General features: G+C 36.8%; 1 protein-coding gene across 1 annotated transcript in view; it reads right to left on the reverse strand.

Moving 5' to 3' along the window:
- The window catches only part of IBTK (inhibitor of Bruton tyrosine kinase), an 88,640-nt gene that overhangs the window by 28,260 nt on the left and 40,414 nt on the right, over positions 1-19,966 (reverse strand). The window contains exons 19-24 of the mRNA XM_079939201.1: positions 13,435-13,556; positions 11,357-11,469; positions 7,481-7,629; positions 5,918-6,081; positions 4,744-4,836; positions 4,053-4,196 (exon numbers count right to left, since the gene is read on the reverse strand). Of these exons, the coding sequence (XP_079795327.1) occupies positions 4,053-4,196; positions 4,744-4,836; positions 5,918-6,081; positions 7,481-7,629; positions 11,357-11,469; positions 13,435-13,556 (785 nt within the window). The remainder of the gene's footprint in view (positions 1-4,052; positions 4,197-4,743; positions 4,837-5,917; positions 6,082-7,480; positions 7,630-11,356; positions 11,470-13,434; positions 13,557-19,966) is intronic.

A 19,966-nucleotide genomic window follows, 5' to 3' on the forward strand; every position in this document is an offset into this window, starting at 1 on the left:
GTCATATAGGGTCTTTTTTTCTGATTGGCTTCTTTTGCTCAATATTACATTGATGAGATTCATTCACACAGTTATATTTAGTCATAATTCATTTTCATCATTGTGTAGTACTCTACTATACTAATAAACTATAATTTATCCATTTACTGCTATAGACGTTTAGGTTGTTTACAGTTTTTGGCTTTTACAAATAAGGATGATACAAACATTCTGATACGTGTTGCCTGGTGCACACGTACATATATTTCTGTTGGATATAAAAGAGTGAAAAAGTTTATAGAGTACAGGTATCTTTAACAGTTGAATATTGAACAGGATACTAATAAAAGGGCACTATCGGCAAATAAGAAAGCTCTTGGCAATTAAAGATTTTAATAGTTAAATTAAAACATTCAGTAGAAGGGTTGTAAGATAAAGTCTGGGAAATGTTCCAGAAAGTATTTAGAATAGGAAAATAATTATATGAACATTAGAAGAGCAAAAGTAAGAAAATTAGGGAAATCCAGGAAGAGCCATATCCAACTAATGTGATTTCTAGAGAAAACAGTACAGAAGAAAGTATCAAATAGAGTACAAGATGTTCCTAGAACTTAAAGACATGCTCTTCCCAATTAAAAGAGCCCATCAAGTACCCAGCATAATCTATAAAAAGAGAACCCACGTCAAGGCACATCACTCTGAAATTTTAGAATGCTAGAGATAAAGAAAAAGGGAAGCGGGGGGGACTTCCTTGGTGGTCCAATGGTTTAAGAGTCCTCCTTCCAATGCAGGGGACGCAGGTTGGATCCCTGGTTGGGTAACTAAGATTTCCACATGCCCCGGGGCAACTGAGCCCATGTGCTCTGGAGCCTGTGCCACAGCTAGAGAGCCCACGCGCCTCAAGGAGGAGCCTGCATGCTGCAACTAAGACACAATGCAGCCAAATTAATTAAAAAAAAAAAAAAGAAAAGAAGAAGGGAGGAGGGGGAGAGGGAGGAAACTGGTAAACATAGCAACAGTAAGGAATTGGAATGGCATTAGACTTCACAACAGCAATAAGAAAAAGGAGCTCTACAAATGATTTCCAACTCAGAATTCTGTTCCAATCTATCAGTCAAGAATGGTGAGAATAGAAACATTTTCAAAGATATAAGAGCTCCAAAAATGTATGTCCTATACATCTTTTCTCAGAAAACCACTGGTTTTGATGTAGATTGTGCTACATCAAAACAAAGAGTAAACCAAGAAATAGAAAAACAGGATTTAGGAAACTGGGGATCAAACACCGGAGGGAAGAAAAAGAAATTCCCAGGATGACAGTTAAGAGAAGTCTCAAGATCACAGATACTAAGCAGGCCTGGAAAAGGCCTAGTTCAGACCAGAGAAGTCAAGAGTTCTAATGAAGATGCCTCCAGGGCTTCCCTGGTGGCGCAGTGGTTGAGAGTCCGCCTGCCGATGCAAGGGACACGGGTTCGTGCCCCGGTCCGGGAGGATCGCACATGCCGCGGAGAGGCTGGGCCCATGAGCCATGGCCGCTGAGCCTGCGCGTCCGGAGCCTGTGCTCCGCAACAGGAGAGGCCACAACAGTGAGAGGCCCGCATACCGCAAAAAAAAAAAAAAAAAAAAGAGAGAGAGAGATGCCTTCAATAAAAAACAAAAGTAATAAATTACCTGGTATGTTTCATCATAATGGAGAGAGAGAGGTATGTTTTAGAGAGTTTTGGGGGGAAAATTAGTGATGAGTACATAGGCAGTACAGGAAAACTGACTGAATTAGTCTAGGGAAAAAATAGAATAGTGTAAAAAAAGGAAATAAAATCATCTTCACAATATGACTCTGTTGTGAATCTTAATTAACCAGTCATAAAAAAGAAAGTTTGGGGCAGGCCAGGCAACTGCTATCTTTCATGATAAGAAGCCTTGAAGTATTACCATACTATTAAATTTTTTAAACTATGTGTTTTGATTTAAAAAATTATTTTATTGGGGCTGGAAAGAACTCCTATGTTTGAAATAGATGCTAAACCAAGAGTATTTGTCCAGTAGTTGGATTTCCTAACTTGAGTGATCATTGTTTTGTTCCTTCTTTTGTTCATTTACTTTTTGTTTTTAAATAAGGAAACTGGTTGATGTCAGGGCTAAAACTGTATTTACTAATAAGCCCAAAGCTTCCTCATGTGCTTAGCTAATTCTCTCAAATTGAGATATATTTAGTATCTTGAGAGCTAGTCAAAGAACTTTTTTTTTTGTCTTTTCCATACTTTTGTTTAGGGAAAACATAACTCAGTATTGTAACAGGGGACTTCCCTGGTGGCGCAGTGGTTAAGAATCTGCCTGCCAAGGCAGGGGACACGGGTTCGAGCCCTGGTCCGGGAGGATCCCACATGCCGCGGAACAACTAAGCCCGTGCACCACAACTACTGAGCCTGCGCTCTAGAGCCCAAGAGGCACAACTACTGAGCCCGCACGCCACAACTACTGAAGCCCATGCACCTAGAGCCCGAGCTCCGCAACAAGAGAAGCCACTGCAATGAGAAGCCCACACACCGCAACAAAGAGTAGCCCCTGCTCACCACAACTAGAGAAAGCCCGGGCGCAGCGATGAGGACCCAACACAGCCAAAAAATTTTTTAAAGTAAATAAATAAAATAGATTTATATTAAAAAAATATATTATAACAGCTACTCCATAAACCCTACAGAGGCAGTGATTAAATCAGTTTTGTATATATTGCCTTATCATCAGAAACTAGAACAGTGCCTTGCATGTAGAAGGCACACAACAAATACCAATGAATTAAAACATTCTACTTGGGCTTCCCTGGTGGCGCTGTGGTTAAGACTCTGCCTGCCAATGCAGGGGACACGGGTTAGAGCCCTGGTCCAGGAAGATCCCACATGCTGCTGAGCAACTAAGCCCGTGAGCCACAACTACTGAGCCTGCGCGTCTGGAGCCTGTGCTCCGCAACGGGAGAGGCCGCGACAGTGAGAGGCCTGCGCACCGCGATGAAGAGTGGCCCCTGCTCGCTGCAACTGGAGGAAGCCCTCGCACAGAAACGAAGACCCAAAACAGCCAAAGATAAATAAATTAATTAAAAAAAAATTCTACTAAACCCAATCCCTCAAGTTTTACTCTCTTTTCTTTTTCACTTGGGTGTTCTCACCTCTTGTTTTCTTTTTCTGTGATCATGTTTTAGATTTACTAGTAGGTCTGATATTTAGTCCTATTGGTGGCAATCAAAATAAAATGAGTTGCCACTCTCTTCAAAACAATTTACATTTTAATGGGAAAAATATTCCCTCTTACAAATAGAAAAAAGTGGCATTAGAGTAATGAAGGAATTCCCCCAAACCAAGAGTAGTCTCTAATACCCTCTTCAATGCTTGTGAGAACAACAGGGTTCTACTGATCTTTCCTGCCCATCATACTATCCATGTGTTTTTCTTCTAAAATTGGTTTCCAATTATTATGATATTAGTTACCAAAAAAAGGGAGGATGGGAGGGGAGCAGAAGTACAACCTATTTTTCATATGTCAAAATTGCTATCTGACCTCTTTGGAGATTATTCCTATTAATGTTGCATTATGGGTAAATTCTAATTGAGAAAAGTTATATAACACAATGTTAAGTAAACAGCCCTGCTTAAAAGTGACAATGACAAGCTATGATTATAAAAATTTTAAGATATTCATGATGCATACAGGGAATATACAAAGAAATTAGGGTGCTAAAACTGTTTGCTTTTATCAAACTTCTCTATGATATACATTATTTTTTATAAAAAATGAAAAAATAAGAATATTCCCTTAAACTGCCTTAGCAATAAACATTAATTAAAATACCAAGAAGAAATTTTATCTACACATATGAAAAAAATTCAAAAATCATGATGTACTTCTCAAAACAAACAAGAAAATAAAGTATTTCCCAAGGTCCAATTTTTAACTTGAAAGCAAAGAGGGGAATGAAATATTTGAAAAGACAGGAAGGAAAAAAAAAAACCCCACCCAAAGCCAAGAAGTACCTTAAAAGCTAATGTACAAAGCTTATTTTAATAAAAATTAGAGCATACCATGCATTCGCTGGTTTGGGGGTTTTTGAAGGAGCACTTAATGCTGTTTCCATGCTATTCATTCCTGAATTATTATCTTTGGTAGTCATTGCAATCATTTTTCGTTGCTTCTGAGACAGTTTAACTCCATGAGAAATCATTTTTCTAGAAATTGTTAAATTAAACCAATCAGTTTCACCGCTTCTGAGAAAGTTTAATTCCATAAGAAATAATTTTGCTATAAATTAAACCAATTAACATTAATTTCTGCTCAACACAGGTTACTGGTAATTATATTGCTCTGTGTTTATTTGATGGGATTTTACTATTACTAGATCAAAATGACCACAAGTTTCAACAGTGGCAATATATATAATTAGTTTATACTATCAAAGATCAAGTAATAGCTACATGGGGGCCCTCCTAATACACTTGCATCACACTTGTAGCAGAAATAGATCATTTTAGAGGCAAATTTCCGGCATGTAATACTGTATTCCACAAGAGCTAGACCTATCAACCCAACTCAGTCTTCAGCATATATTTAAGAAATAATGTTATGGAGGCTAAATTACCTAGAAAAGAGCTTACAACTAACTTTAACATCAAATGCAGAAAAATAATAGGAAAGGTCCAGTAGGTCTTTCCAGTTGTTTAGGGCAGAACTATAACACAACATGGTCTTTCCTTTTCTTACGATTTTGTAACCAACCCCAAATTTGTCTTTGGTGTAGCTCCACATCTTTGTCTGCTTTCTTCTATTTGCATGATGGTTCTGAGATCCACGACAGGAGGGCTTACAGGACTAAAAGACATATAAAAGTTACTTTACAACCCATTCATTTATCCATGAAGTCCAACACCCAAACATTACTGAAACTGTAAATTATATATAACATCATTAATGAGAGGATAATTTAGGTCTATTTTGTCAGCTGCGGCCAACTTCAAAAAGGATATTTTGAATGAAAGCTACTTTTATATATACATACATAATAATAAAATGCATCAGAAGTCATAATGTTAAGAGATACATGTTTAATAAAATAGTCTAACATTAGTGATTAGAAGATGCTTCCAGGTGTTCCCACAAATATGTTTACTTAGGAAAAAAGGTGTCTACTTTCTGAACTATCTTTAGACCATGAAGCAGCATAAACCGGGACATCATCTTTATTCCAACTGTGCAAAATACAGCACATTTCAAAATAATTACACAAATGGCCCAGATGGCAATATAATTGGTAAGTCAATTAACAGTCTTAGCCTATTATAAACCATACTAGGTAATAAAGATGAAGCATGAGCTCAATTAGCTCTTTGAAAGAATACTGTATGTTATTTATACTTATTCCTTCAGTTTTAAAAACTGACTTTTATAAGTAAAAAAAAAATATGGATAGAATATAGGTTAAGTTAAAACTACAGCATAACATTAAATGAATAGCCTCTGAAAATTAACTGTAACAACACATTTTGTGAGATCTTAAATACACTTTAATGTGCAAAAAAAAAAGATAAAGTAAGCCTACAAATGGCAAAATGGTCGTCCTGAGTGGGAGTTTTTACTAATATACACTATCCATTAAAAAAGAAAAAGAAGCTGATATCAAGTCACTGTGTGTGTGTGTGTGTGTGTGTTATAGAGTATTTTACTAAGTATTCCCTGATGACACTGCAAAGGCAACTAAATTCTGTCTGGGAAAAAAAGCCTATTTTAGCCGGTTAGTAATTTGTATGCACTTTAGCTGCTTATTTGTATGCATTTAGGTAATTTTCTGTATATCAGAAATTTTTTTAAATGTGCTTCACTAAAAAGTTTCACTTGACCAAAAATAAATGATATTTCTCAGACTAACAAGTACAGAACAAAATAAAAATCCTACCTGAAAGAGCCAGAAACCCAACTGGAAGAGCTTGTAATATCAATTCTGTTACTGGGAATGGGCTGTGGAGCAGATATTTTAAGTACTGGTGATTTTTCCCATGGTTTTAAATCTTCCCTAAAATGTGTAGGAGGTGTACCATTAACATAGGATTTAATTTTCCCCTGGAGGTTAAAAAAAAAAAAAAAAAAAAATTGAAGCGTGAGTAATAGCAGGTACCCCTAGCACAGTAGCTAACACATAGTTGGTACTCGGTAAATACTGGTTAAACTATATTAAAGAGTAAAACCTTACAAGAATAATTATCTAGTATTTTCAATTCAGTGCTTCTACAGTTTAGTATCTTGATCAATTCTCAAACCATATCAGTGGCTATAACCCAATTATTAAAAGCTTTGGGAATAATTTTTAGGGACATAAGTTTGCATATCAAGTTCTTATTTACCTGAGTATTAAACAAATGTTAATAAATATAAGTTGTTCAAATAAGATATGAAGCAGTAACTTTAAAATTAACATCCATGACTTTAAAATGAAACAAAATGAAAGTCTGGTATAAATTTCATACAATTTACTCTGAATATAATTAAAGGACTCTGAATAAAATTAAAGCCAAATAATACTGACACTTCAAAAGGGACCCTAAAACTATTGCTATTACAATAGGTCAAGGAAGTTATTGAAATGGTATTTCCACTGCCAGGATAGATTCTCTACTATTGCCAAAAATTCAGTATGCCTTCAACCTTCTTTTAAACCTCAACTGTCTTCCAGGCCAACCTAAGTGTAATATGAATTTCCCCCAAACTTCTACCTTACATAAAAAAATTTTTATGATAAAAATTTGTTTTATATCAATCCTTGAGGCCTAGAAGACTCTTAATAAAGGGTAAATTTTCTATTGTCTCACAAATTTCTAGATGTTCTAATATATTTTGTGGATGTATAGAGGTTAGAAAAAAATTACTCTATCTGGTAAGTTTGACATTCTCCTTCCCTGTAGATTAACAACTATGGAATTAAATGTTAACAGATGTCTGAAACATGGCCTCCCCTAGAGCTGACCAGCCTAGGAATTCAGCAGCTTAGCGTCAATTATGCTAGACTAGGAGAAGAACTCCATTCCAGATTGCATTGCTCCAGTTCACACCGTGGCAGAAAGACACTAAACAGATTTTGGTATTAGGCTTACTTTCAAAATCACTTTCCTTTGACAATTTTTAGCTGGTGTTAACTGACATTTCACAAAATATATTTTAAGTAATTTAGCTATGAATATATATTTCAATATGCCTATATAGTATTGCTATACTTTACATCAACATTACTTTTATTGCAGAAATACAACATCATAAAGGGCTCAAAACTGCAATTAAAATCTTTAAAACTAGAAATATTAGGCAAATTTGAGAAAACTAACACTACATATATTATGTCATTAATTGTATTTTCTTATAAACCAGCCAGAAGAATGTTTTAAAGTTAGAGTAAAAATAATGAAAAACTAAACTGTCTATAGATTAAAATATGAAGAAAATAGTGCATTAATAAACGAAGACAAACCTCAATCTTATCTGAATGAAATCCTGTTGTGAAATCAGGAGACTGTAAATCTCTAGGACTACCCACTCCTGCATAGCTTCCTTCAGAGTCTGATGTCAACAGTTCTGGAAGAGATTCCACAGAATTGGTCTTACCAGACTTTAGTAATCCTAAAAGGTAAAAATTTTTTCATATTTAAACACATATACGTAAACATATATGTATTACATTTGATGAACCAAATAGAGCTAAAAGCGTCCATTTATCCAGATTTAGTAACATTTAAATTATAGTCACTGTACTAAAGTCTTAATAATTCAAGCTAACTGAAGAAAGAAATCAGTTGAAGTGAAAAACTGAAATGGAAAATTTTAAAACAACAGTTTTATTCATTTTAATTACACACCAATTAAGCAATAAACCTGAGGAAGATAGTTATTTGGTATCTGATTTAAAAAGTGACTCAGAACATTTTTTTCCCCATAAAGATAAGAGAGCAAGACAAAATTAATAAACTCTAGATCCCTCCCCTTTCCCTTTCTCATCTGTCTCTGCACCTATGCAAAGGGGGATTAGTCCTAGTCTGTGTGGGAGAAGCATTATAACCTTTCTGCCACTCATCTAAGCCAGCAGACTGGCCAGGTAGCAGAGGCTTTGCTGAAGCCTACTGTGGCCTGTTTGAGGGTTTTTCCCTTCTGCAAAATATCTGTGAATTGAGAGCTATTTTCAATTAGCTTATCACCTAAAGCATAAGTTGTTATGAAATGCATATACCATTTGTTCTCTTAGGCAAGCTCAATACCTCAATACCTGTCTCCCTGCTACATCTGGTATCCTGGCTCATTAGAAAATCAGTCATTTCAAGTACAGAGTAAAAAAAAAAAAAAAACTTTTGCTTAGGTTCATGTGTTTATTTCCACATATTTAAAATGCAGTACAATCTAAATGAAGTGGCAAAATAAATACATTATAAAACATATCTCATAAATTCAGTAAGTGTTGTTTTCTTTAAAAGTAAATCACCCTGGGCTTCCCTGGTGGCGCGCTGGTTAAGAATCCGCCTGCCAATGCAGGGGACACGAGTTCAATCCCTGGTCTGGGAAGATCCCACATGCCGCGGAGCAACTAAGCCCGTGCGCCACAACTACTGAGCCTGCGCTCTAGAGCCCGCGAGCCACAACTACTGAAGCCCAGGCGCCTAGAACCCGTGCTCCGCAACGAGAAGCCATCGCAGTGAGAAGCCAGCGCACTTCAAGGAAGAGTAGCCCCCGCTCACCGCAACTAGAGAAAGCCTGCATGCAGCAATGAAGACCCAACGCAGCCAAAAATAAATAAATTATATTAATTAATTAAAAAAAAAAAAAGTAAATCACCCTGACAAGATACGTGCCTTTTTTGTTGTTATTGCTAAAATACAATTTGGAAGAACATTCAAACTTTTCTCCCCCACAATGTTTTAAATATTTTTAAGAGTAGCAAATTTTTATATAAGAGAGTATATTTAATACTGGGATGCTCCCAAAAGTCAATTGGAAACAAATCTAATAAAGAAGACGATTAAAGTAGCCAACAATTATCTTTGATAAAAAAATATTTTCACAGAATGACTTCTAACTTTAAGGACCAACACAAACAAACGTTAAGCCTTCATATAACTGTCCTTGATGAAATTAGCTTCATACTCAGAATTTCTCCCAGAATAGGTTACTTTGGCCCCCAGTTAAATTTAACCTTTCAATCATTTTTGGCTTTGGCCACAGAAGGGAGTAGTATAGCAGGAAGAATACCGAACAGGAATCAAGAAAATAAATTCTACCTCTGGCTGCTACGACCTGAAATCACTTCAAAGTTTTCTGAGCTTGTTTCCTCAACTTTAAAGGAAGGGGTGTAAATTAATTCATTATTAAGGTCTCTTCCAGCTCTGAAATGCTAAGACTCTTAACACATGTGCTATCAATAACATCCTTTAAAACAAACCAAATATCTGCTTTTTCCATAAATCTTTTAGGTATTTGGAAAATCACTAGCTCCACGACTGTCTATCCATTTATTCATCCTGCCATCAATCCACCTATGCCTCCTTCTAAGTACTACGGGTAATTCATATAACACAGAGGATGCAAAATCACAGAATTTAAACTTTAGAAAGGTCCTAAAATAGGAATCAGGAGATGCAGCAAATGAGAAAGACCTATAGACCTATACTTCATCAATCAATTTAGGTATATTAGCTTTCTTTTTTAATATCTCGTGTGTTATCTAAAACGACTATTCGTCACGTTATTTATCAAACATGTCAAATACCTCATTTGTACTTTTCAAAGTTGCCTGTATAAGGCTGATTGACTGTGAAAACACTGATAGAAACTGCACCAGTTTGTCTTATGGCTATAGACACACCAACTATTTCTGAAAGCCATGCTGTGCTGCCATTCTTTTTTGGTTACACTTCAAATTTTTATCTAAAGAAACTGTTAAAATTTAGGTCATTTAATCTGGATCTAATCAGATGAATCCAGAATGTGGGGTAGTCTACAATACCACTGGCCTCAACTTCTGAAAACAAAACAAAACAAAACAGAAAGGTGTGGCGGTGCTGTTCTACTTAAGAGACTAAAAAGACATTAATAAGCAAAGACAATGTCAACCCTGATACGACATTAGATTTTTTTTTTTTCCCTTAATGTTAAAACAGAAAAGGCTATAAAAACATGTTTGGACAATTAGGGAAATATGGGCATAGACTACAGCACTACATAATATGAATTAATGTTAACTGTCTTTCAATGTGATAATGGTATTGTGGTTGTATAGGATAAGGGTTGTATCTCCCTTATGCTTAGGAGATTCATATTAACCTTGGGGGGAAAATGTCATGTCTACAGCTTAGTTCCAAGTGGATCAGGTTAAAAAAAAAAGTGTGTGTGTAGAATGTTTGTAGGATGAGGGAACAGAGCATGCAAGACAAAGCCTGCAAGAAAAAGCAAATGTGGTAAGAGGTGAACAATAGATCTGGATAATGGGTATACAGATGTTCATGGTATTTTTCTTTCGCCTTTTTAGTAACTTAAAGATTTTCAAAATTAAAAACTGGGAAAAAAAATTTTAGAAAAACTATATAACCTTACTTTCAAACAGGCTCACATAATGCCTAGGTATAAAACGTGTTGTATTTTACTACTGGATTATAACCTCCTTAACACGCATGAATGGAATCCCACGTGGCATCTCACTTGAAGCACTGATATATATGAACTGAATGCACGTGTTAATAGTATCTCTGTCATGTTTTGCCCACCTCTAACCCTCTATGCCACTAGACAGAGTGGTCTTTCTAAAAACATAAACCTTATCCAGTCACACCCTGCCTTAAAAAATCCATCAACAGCTACCTGCAGCCTTCAGATTAAAGTCCAAATTCCTTAGTTTGGCATATAACACCCTCCAAAATCTGACGCTCTCCAACCTATCTCCTATCTGCAGCTACCGGATATGGCCGAGCTATGCACAACAAACGTGCAGTCTTTCTACTGCCTCTAGGCTTGAAACACACTGCCCCATTCTCTTAGCACGTCAATCTGCCTCCTTTTCTTGGCTAAATTCTCTTCACTCTTCGAGATCCAGCTCAGGTATCACTTTCCTCTAACAGATGTGCCCCGATCTTCTCAGACTAGTTTGGGTGCCCCTTCTGTGATCACAGAGCAAATGTCAATCAGAGTACTTATCACAATACATTACCACTTTCTGTGGCCTCCCTAAGACAAGGACTATTTTCTATTTCTGTAGCCCCAGCAGATGGCATATAATAGTATTTAATACGTGTTAAATGAATTAGATAAGGAACAGAGACAAGAAAGATTAGATCAGAAAATATACCGTAAAATATTTTCCACTAACCTGTAGATGGTGGACTCTGAATAATATCTGAAAGGTTATAACCTCCAGAACTATCAGACCGCTTACGTGGCTTCTTTTTTGCTTTTGTTTTTGTCTTCTTGAACACACTTTCCCTAGGAAAAAAGCAAACATAAAAGTCATTTAAAAAAATTAAAGTTACAGGGCTTCCCTTGTGGCACAGTGGTTAAGAATCCGCCTGCCAATGCATGGGACACGGGTTCGATCCCTGGTCCAGGAAGATCCCACATGCCGCAGAGCAACTAAGCGCGTGCGCCACAACTACTGAGCCTGCGCTCTAGAGCCCGCGAGCCACAACTACTGAGCCTGTGCGCCTAGAGCCCATGCTCCGCAACAAGAGAAGCCACTGCAATGAGAAGCCCGAGCACTGCAACGAAGAGTAGCCCCCACTCACTGCAACTAGAGAAAGCCCACATGCAGCAACAAAGACCCAACGCAGCCAAAAATAAATAAATTAAAATATTTTTTTTTAAAATTACAGATGAAACAGGAGAAGAACTATGCATTTTGAGCAACGGAATACAGCATTTTGGTCAAACAGAAAACACAAAAGAATATATATGTTCTAGTCCCATTTATCTAAGTGGCCCAGAGCACATTAGTTAATTCCACCAAACTTCAGTGTGATACTATCACTTGTTCTAACCCTAGCACTTCTGTGAAAATTAGAAACAAGATGGTATATAAGAAAATACTTTGAAAAGTAAAATACTGTACATGTTCACACACAAGCTATTATAATCTATGATCTGGAACTAGAAATATTTGGTGATAATTTTTAAAGTATTTCAGGGGCTGCTTAATTCCTTGAATTATTATTAATCAGGAAAGAGAAAATAACATTATCTATAAGGACTACAACAGTCTTATTTCACCTAAAAATTATAGATCTCATTACATAATTCATCCACAGTAACACAGGTCAGCTGTGAATACTATTATTTTGTGAAGGATAATGTATTTATGTCAATGTTAATCATTTTATTATAATTTTTAATGTAATAACATGTCATACATCCAAGACAGATATTTATAAACCTCAAGTATTCCAGTGGCTACCACCAAACTCTAGAAAAGAGGTTAAAGAAGATTTCTGGAACCAAGAGCAGCTTTTCAGTGAGCTACAATTATACTCATACGTATATATACACTCACACATGTATGTAGTAAATGACTTGAACGTCCGAAGATTTTATTTTAACAGGTCATTTACCCAGCAGAAGGAAAGTAATTCTATAACCAGCTGATAAATTAGCCTAAAATGCCGACTGGAAATTCTAAGCAGGACTTATTAAATGGTCAACAGGGAGATTGTGTAGAACCTGGGATATTTTATTGAAGGACTCCCAAATGCCAGTCACTGTGGGTCATGTCTCTTGAATGAGTAGGGTTCTCTACAGAGAGGGATCTAGAAGACTGGCTGATGAACTCCCCTTGGTTCACCCTCTCCAGAAGGCAAATCTCTCGTCTTCTGCTAAGATGGAGGAGGGGCAATCAATCACTTGGTTCAGGAATACATCAATGCTCTTTGAAAAATTTTCAAAAAAAAAAAAGCTCTTTTCCAAATCCAACCACTTACACTGGTCTTCATAAACCTAGTACCTGTAATTCTTAAGCCTTTCCAGAATTCTGTTTTAGTTTTTTCTAAGTCATTACTGCTTGGCAACCACTTTCCAACTTCCAAAACTGTTAACATCTCCTGATTGCCATTTACTCCTTTCCTGTTCTCTCTGATCTAGTGCAATATGCCTTTTTTATTTCTTTACTATAATCTCAGCAGGGTTTGGAAAGGTAGTTAAGATAATTGCACTTATTCAACCCAACATATTTAACCAGAAGGCTACATTCCTTTTGTGTTTATACTTAACTTTGTTATATCTGCAAATATTAATTATGCATTTACTTTGTATTGTATCAGGCTAAAAATGAACATAAATACCTATTTTTTATGTTAGGTTTCTCAATTTTTCTTTCCATATTAATATAAAGGTGTCAACAGTGTCCAAGATTGGGGATGAGGGAAGGAGAAAAGGAAGGGGGAAAAAAAAAACAGAGCTTACGAATAATTTTGTTCCATATTTATTTCTTCTTTCAAAAAGATATCTCCATCTTCTACATCCAAATAGCTAATATCTGGTCCATCTTGATATGGTGTAATGACTCTTCTATCCATTGCTGGAATCTATAGAAAAAAAGATGTCACTTTTTAAATACAAAATTTGTAGAGCAAAGACATCAGCTACCTTTCTGTCTCCCCTTCAGTCTACAACCAGTAAAACATCCAGAGCTCAACAAAGTTGCCTCTGCCCAACACACTAGGTCACCAGAGAATTCCACACATTTGTACATCTAAAGGTGGGGAGGCTGGAACACATACAGGAGAGGAAGAACAGATGAAAGAGTGGAGTCTGTGCCTGCAATCCTGGGCCTCTAACCATGGAAGCTGAGCCCACAGCTTCAGGGAACCCAGTACCAGCATGTGAGGTGGTGCACTTACAACTATGGCATCCTGAATGGAGGGGTGCTCACAACCACAGGTAGCTTGGTAGCAACGGAAGTGGGCCCTGGAACCCAGCCGCCATCGCCCACCATCAACAGTGGCGGAAGCCCACGAACCTTATACAGTATCAGATACAGTACAGGCACCTGTGCAACCCTGGTTCCCAATACCCCCATGATCCTCCTCCCCCCATGCAAAGACTGTTACTCAAGGAACTTCACAAACTGGGGAAGAGCCCAACATTCCGATGATGACAGTAGCTCTGGCAGAAGAAAGGCAGTAAGGACCTGGGAGGCACAAGAAGCAATAATGAAGGCACAGAAGCACACCTCTTACAGAGCCGGTGGAGGCTGGAAAGTGTCAACTAGCAAATATAATCAGAGCCAGCTCAGGTAAGAGAAAACAAACCTGTGTTATAGGGCCACCTACTGGAAAGCAAAAGAAAGGACTCTAACTTCTAACCTGTCATTAACTTCAAATGCACCTGCAGAGGAACAATTTAATTCAAGTACCATATACAACCACAATAACACTCGACCACAAAAAGAAAATAACAGTTCTCCAGAAACCAAACTAAGTCACAGAATATTTCAATCTAACTGATAGAGAATTCAAAATAGCTGTCATGAAGGAACTCAATAAGCTGTAAGAAGTCAGAAAGGCGGTTTAATGAGCTCAGGAATAAAATTAATGAACAGACGAAATACTTTACCAAAGAGACTGAAACTCTAAAAAAGAACCAAACAAACGCTGGAGTTGAAGAACTCAATAAATGAGATGAAGAATGAATTAGAAAGAAATGGAAATAGAGCAGATCATATGAAAGAGAGAATTAGCAAGCTCAAAGGTAGAAATCTTGAAATGATACAAGTAGAAGAAGAGAAACAGAATATTAAAAAAGTGAGGAAATTTCACAAGACCTATCCAACTCATTTAGGAAGAAAAATATTAGGGTAATGAGTAACCCAGAAGGAGAAGAGAGGGAGAAGGCAAAAGAGAGTTTATTTAAAGAAATAATATCTGAGAACATCCCAAAGCTGGAAAAGGAACTGGATACACAAGTCCATGAAATTAAAAGAATACCTAATTACCTCAATGCAGAACAACCTTCTCCAAGATGTGTAATAAATATTAAAATTGTCAAAAGTCAATGACAAAGATTTTTAAAGGCAGCCAAGAAAAAGGATGGTAGCTGGGAATTCCCTGGTAGTTCAGCGGTTAGGACTCAGTGCTTTCACTGCCAGGGCCCAGGTTTGATTCCTGGTTGGGGAACTAAGATCCTGCAAGCCACGTGGCATGGCCAAAAAGTTAAAAAAAAAAAAAGGCTGGTGGCCTACAAAGGAACCTCCACTAGGCTAGCAGCAGATGTCTCAGCAGAAACCCAACAGGCCAGGAGAGAGTGAAATGACAATCTCAGAATACTAAAAGATAAAAACCGTCAGACTAGAATACTCTATCCAGCAAAGACATCGTTCAAATATGAAGGAGAGATAAAGACTTTCTCAAACAGAAGCTGAGAGAGTTCATCAACACAAGACCTGCCTAACAAGACATGCTGAAAGCAGCACTTCTACCAGAAACAAAAAAGACAAACGGATACAAAACTTTGAGCAAGATGATAAAACAGAACCAGAAAATTGCAACTCTATGAGAGCATAAAGGTTAAAAGGAGAAAAAAAGAAAGCAGGAAAATAACTATAAGCTATTTCTGTTTGGTAGCAAACTCACATCAAAAGGGATAATGTGAGGGCTTCCCTGGTGGTGCAGTGGTTGAGAGTCTGCCTGCCGATGCAGGGGACACGGGTTCGTACCCCGGTCCAGGAAGATCCCACATGCTGCGGAGCGGCTGGGCCCGTGAGCCATGGCTGCTGAGCCTGCGTGTCCAGAGCCTGTGCTCCGCAGCGGGAGAGGCCACAGCAGTGAGAGGCCCGCGTACCGAAAAAAAAACCCAAAAAAGATTCATTTTATATATGGAATTTAAGAAAAAAAAATGTCATGAAGAACCTAGGGGTAAGACAGGAATAAACACACAGACCTACTAGAGAACGGACTTGAGGATATGGGGAGGGGGAAGGGTGAGCTGTGACAAAGCGAGAGAGAGGCATGGACATATATACACTACCAAACGTAAGGTAGATAGCTAGTGGGAAGCAGCCGCATAGCACAGGGAGATCAGCTTGGTGCTTTGTGACCGCCTGGAGGGGTGGGATAGGGAGGGTGGGAGGGAGGGAGATGCAAGAGGGAAGAGATATGGGAACGTATGTACATGTATAACTGATTCACTTTGTTATAAAGCAGAAACTAACACACCATTGTAAAGCAATTATACCCCAATAAAGATGTTTAAAAAAAAAAAGTGGAAAAAAAAAGGAATAATGTGAAAAAACATAAAAGGGGATGAAAAAATTCATACAGGTAAATGAAGATAACATACTATCAGCAGAAAAGAGACTATTTTATCTGTGAGACGTTTTATACAAAGCTCGGGGCAACCGCAAAACTTTGTTACAGAGCAGAGACATGAAACATAATAAAAGAAGAAACTAAGAAACATACCAGAGTAAACCTCCAAACCAAAATAACAGACAGAAACACAGGAAAAAGAAACCACAGAGGTATCAAGCAACCAAAAAACAAAACACAAAATTTCAGGACTACATCCTCATCTGTCACTAATCCCCCTGAATGTAAATGGACTGAATTCATCAATCAAAAGACAGAGTGGCTGGATGCATTAAAACATAAGACTCAACCAAATGCTGCTCCAGGAGACACACCTCAGCTCTGAAGACAAACACAGGCTAAATGTGAAGAGATGGAAGATGATACTCTAAGCAAATGGCTGCCAAAAGAAAGCAAGTGTAGCCATCCTTATACCAGACAAATTAGACTTCAAGCCAAAAGATAACAAGAGACAAAAAATGGTCAGCATATAATTATAAAGAGGACAACTCAGCAAGAACACATAAAAGTGACTAATGTATATGTACCTAACATAAGAGCACCAAAATATATACAACAATTACTAACATTCCCAAAGCGAGAGAACTGACAGCAACAAAATAATTGTAGGGGACATTTAACACCCCACTTACATCAACAGATAGATTACCCAGACAGAAAGTCAACAAGGAAACAGTGGCCTTAACTGAAACGTTAGATCAGATATATTTAACAGATTTAAACAGAACAGTGCAGCAAAACACACATTCTTCTCAAATGCTCATGGAACATTCTCAAGGATAGGCCATAAATCGGGACACAAAAGAAGTCTCAATATAGATTTAAGAAGACTGAAATTCTATCAAACATCTTTTCCGATCACAATGGTATGAGAAACTAGAAATCAAGAACAAGAACACTAGAAAAATGACAGATATGTAAAGATGAACAATATGCTACAGAACAACAATTGGGTCACTGAAGAAATCAAAGGAGAAACAAAAAATTACCTGAAGACAAATGGAAATGAAAATACAATATACCAAAATCTATGGGAAACAGCAAAAGCAGTATTAAGAGTTTGTAGCAATAAAGGCTTACCTCAAGAAACAAGAAAAACTTACACCTAAAGGTACTAGAAAAAGAAGAACAAAGCCCGAAGTCAGTAGAAAGAAGGAAATATAAAGATCAGAGAAGACAGAAGAAAAGATGAATGAAACTAAGAATTGGTTTTTTGAAAAGACAAACTAAACTAAGAGTCAGTTCTTTGAAAAGATAAACAAAACTGACAAACCATTAGCTAGATTCACTAAGAAAAAAAAGAGAAGCCCTGATAAATAAAATAAAAAATGAAAGAGAAAAAAAAAATAGATACTTACAGAAATATAAAGGAGTATAAGAGAATACAAAAACTGGACAATCTAGAAGAAATGGACAAATTCTTAGAATCATACAACCTTCCAGGGCTGAATCATGAATAGAAAATCTGAATAGACCAATCACTAGTACAGAGATTGAAACAGTAATCAAAAAGCTCCCAAAAAACATAGGTCCAGGACCAGATTGCTTCACAGGTGAATTCTACCAATAGTCAAAGAAGATTTAATAACTATACTAAAACTATTCCAAAAAACTGAAAAGGAGGGAATGCTTCCTAACTCATTTTACAAGGCCAATATCACCCTGATACCAAAACCAGACAAAGACAACACAAAGAAAGAAAATCACAGGCCAATATCTCTGATGGCTGCCAGTTGCAAAAATCCTCAACAACATATTAGCAAAACAAATTAAAAAATACATCAAAAGGATCATACAACATGATCAAGTGGGATTTATACCAGGGATGTAAGGATGGTTCAACATCCTCAAATTGATCAACATGATACAACACATCCACAAAATGAACAAAAATCATGCGATCATCTCAAAAGATGCAGAAAAAACATTTGACAACATTCAACACCCATTTATGATAAAAACTCTCAAGAGAATGGTGTAGAAGGGATGATATGTGACAAACCCACAGCTAACATACTCAATGGTTAAGTAGTAAAAGCTATCCCTCTAAGATCAGGAATAAGACAAGGATGCTCAATCTCACCACTCTTATTCAACATAGTACTGGAAGTGTTAGCCAGAGCAATTAGTCAAGAAAAAATAAATAAAAGACATCCAAATTGGAAAAGAAGACATAAAACTGTCACTATCTGCAGATGGCATGATTTTTATATACATAGAAAACCCTAAAGATTCTACCAGAAATCTGACACAAATAAATGGAAAGATGTGCCAGGGTCAAGGATTAGAAGAATTAACATTATCAAAATGTCCATATTACCTAAAGCAATCTAATTCAATACAATCCCTATCAAAATCCCAACAACATTTTTCACAGAAATAGAACAAAAAATTCTAAAATTTATATGGAACCACAAATGACCCTGAATAGTCAAAGCGATGCTGAGAAAAAAGAACAAAGCTGGAGGTATCATATTTCCTGATTTCAAACTATATTACAAAGCCACTGTAGTCAAAACGGCATGATATTGGCAGAAAAACAGATGCAAAGATTTCTAAACAGAATTGAAAGCCCAGGAATAAACACTTGCACACACGGACAATTAATTTACAACAAAGGAGCAAAGAATACACAATGGAGAAGGGACAGTCTCTTCAATAAATAGTGCTGGGAAAACTGGACAGCCACATGCCAAATAATTAAATTAGACCATTATTTCACAATATACACAAAAATTAAGTCAAAGTAGATTAAAGGCTTGAGTGTAAGACCTGAAACCATAAAACTCCTGAAAGAAAACACAGGTGGTATACTCTTTGATATCAGTCATAGCAGTATCTTTTAAAATATGCCTCCTCAGTCAATGAAAACAAAAGCAAAAATAAATGGGATTACACCAAACTAAAAAGCTTCTGCACAGCACAGGAAACCATCAATAAAACAAAAAGACAACCTACCAAATGGGAGGAGATATTTGTAAATCATATGCCCTAAAATAACTCATACAACTCAACAACAACAACAAAATTACCTGATTAAAAAACGGACAGAGGAGTTGAATACATATTTTTTCAAAGAAGACATATAGATGGCAAACAGACAGATGAAAAGATGTTCAGCATCACTAATTATCAGGGAAATGCAAATCAAAACCACACTGAGATATCACTGTACACCTGTCAGAATGGCTAGGGTCAAAATGACAAGAAATACCATGTGTTGGCAAGGATGTGGAGAAAAGAGAACCCTCATACACTGTTGGTGAGACTGTGAATTGGTGCAGTCACTACACCAATGACAGTATGGAGATTCCTAAAAAAATTAAGAATAGACTACCATAAGATACCCAGCTATCCCATTTCTGGGTACTCATCCAAAGAATACAAAAACACTTATTTGAAAAGATATATGCTCCCCTATGTTCACTGCAGCATTATTTGCAATGCCAATATATGGAAACCACCTAAGTGCCCATCAAGGGATGAATGGATAAAGAAAATGTAGTATATGTGTATGTATATAAATGCACACACACACACACACACACACACACAATGGAATACTACTCAGCCATGAAAAAAGATGAAATCTTTTTTGCCATTTTCAACAACACAGATGGACCATGAGG

This window comes from Stenella coeruleoalba, assembly GCF_951394435.1.
Source record: "Stenella coeruleoalba genome assembly, chromosome: 12".
NCBI lineage: Eukaryota > Metazoa > Chordata > Mammalia > Artiodactyla > Delphinidae > Stenella > Stenella coeruleoalba.